The sequence below is a fragment of the Octodon degus genome, unplaced genomic scaffold (genome assembly GCF_000260255.1).
Source record: "Octodon degus isolate 3935 unplaced genomic scaffold, OctDeg1.0 scaffold00206, whole genome shotgun sequence".
Taxonomy (NCBI): Eukaryota; Metazoa; Chordata; class Mammalia; order Rodentia; family Octodontidae; genus Octodon; species Octodon degus.
In genome coordinates, this window is record NW_004524782.1 from 908,890 (window position 1) to 910,812 (window position 1,923).

Sequence of the window (1,923 nt, forward strand, 5' to 3'; positions counted from 1 at the left end):
CCCTGATGCTTTTGCTAAGCTTGTTCTAAGTAGGTGCTTTAGACCACTGAGCCATCTCTCCAGCCCTTTTTTTTTTTTTTTTTTTTTTGGAACTGGGGATTGACTTTAGACCCTTGCGCTTGCAAGGGAAGCCCTTATTCTACTGAGCCATCTCCCCAGCCCCTCTAGCAGGTTTTCTACAGGTGCTTCCTAACAGGAAAAATAAGAAAGTGACCACTATGTGCTCAAGACAAGTGATCTTTTTTCCAATTACTTTGATTTATTTATTTATTTATTTATTTATTTATTTATTTATTTATTTATTGGTGGAACCAGGGATTGAACTCAGGTCCTTATGCTTGCCAGGGAAGCGCTTATTCCACTGAGCCATCTCCCTGGCCCCAGCCTGGATAATTTAAAGACTTAGAAAGATATTGTCTCAAAAAATAAATAAATAATAAAATAGAAGCACTGATGATGTAGCTCAGTGCATAAGCTTTGTGCTCAATTCCTGGTACTGCTGAAATATATAAAGAAAGAATAACATACATTCAGGGGTGTTGGCAAGAACTTCTAAAGGAAAAAGACTGAACTTTTACCTTAATGATGTGAAGCTCTTCTGGGGCTACATCAGAGGCTGAGGACAAACGGTCAAATATTTTGATGAAGGCGCTCTTACTGCTCTACTCAGGAAAGAGCAGGGCTGTGGAAGCTGAGAGTTAGGAATCGCTGACAAAGACATAACGTGACAATGTTGTTACTAGGAGGAACAGGGACCAACGCTACTTGCTAGCATCTCCCAATATTTCCCAAGTCTTTACTGTGCGGTTCAACGAACTGGTCTGGACAGTTCATGAAGGTGAAAGATTAAGGTGTATTCTAGGGCAGAAAGAAGAAAAGGAAGGCCGGCCAAATAGCTCAGGGGATTAAAGAGCCTGCAAGCAGGCGCAGGGGCCGGGGGTTCAATCCCCAGGCCTGCCATTCCAGCCCCACCCCTGGGGTGCACTGAGATGGCGACTGAGCCTGGGCGTGATGGCGCGCACCTGTAATCAGCTCTTGGGAGGCTGTAAACAGGAGGATTGCTATGAGTCCGATCTAGTAGTGAGACCCTGAACACCTTGTAGACCCTTCCCTAAAACACAGAAAACAAAACAGGAAAAGGAAGGAAGAGAGGGAGGGAGGGAGGGAAAAGAGCAAAGTCTTTGGGGAGGAGCAAGTGCTTTGAAGGAACAAGACATCTGTCCTGTGAGCAGCAGCTGCCGATTGGCACCGTCCTTTTGTGTCCCACTTGACGTCTCACCCAGTCCCGCCGGGCTTCTTGCTAGAGACCAGCGTCAGGTGCTGTGCTAGGCACGCGTTCTTCTCCCGTCAGCAGATGGATGTGAGACGCCGGTTCCGTGCGTTCTTGCGTCGGAAGACTGCTGCCAGGCGCAGGGCCCAGCCTGCTCTCGCGAGCTGCCGCTCTGTGCCCGTGGTCACCAGGTCCCCTCCGCCTGCCGGCAGGACGTGCCCGCCACTACCATGCTGTGCCCGCGCCTCATGGCTCAACATCCCACACTCCCTTCCCGGGCACGGCGCCCGCCCTCCGTGCTCCCTCCCTCCGTGCTCCCTGGGATCACACGCCCTAGGACCTGCCCCGCGTCTCTGTGTCAGAGATGTCTATTCCATGTTTACTTTCCCAGCTCACAGGCCGCGTGCTCTGAGAAGTCCTCCCTGACCGTGCCGGGCTGCTCCTTTGGGCGACGTCCTTGTTGAGTTCCTGTTCCAACCCCTCCCTTTGCCCTTCCCGAGCCCTCTGCAGGTGTCATCGTGCGCCCCCTCCTTTCACCAGCATTCTGCATGCTAAAAAGAAGCCAACCTACCATGTCCACTGGTAAACAATCCTGCTTTATATTGCCAGGGCCCAGAACATTGGTGTCTTCTCTTTTTTTCTGATTTTTTGTT

The 1,923-nt window shown here is 50.4% G+C and overlaps 1 protein-coding gene across 1 annotated transcript in view; it reads right to left on the reverse strand.

Moving 5' to 3' along the window:
- Positions 1-1,923, reverse strand: part of Klk12 (kallikrein related peptidase 12) — a 19,706-nt gene that overhangs the window by 16,527 nt on the left and 1,256 nt on the right. The window contains exon 2 of the mRNA XM_023704896.1: positions 579-662. Coding sequence (XP_023560664.1) covers positions 579-662 — 84 coding nt within the window. The remainder of the gene's footprint in view (positions 1-578; positions 663-1,923) is intronic.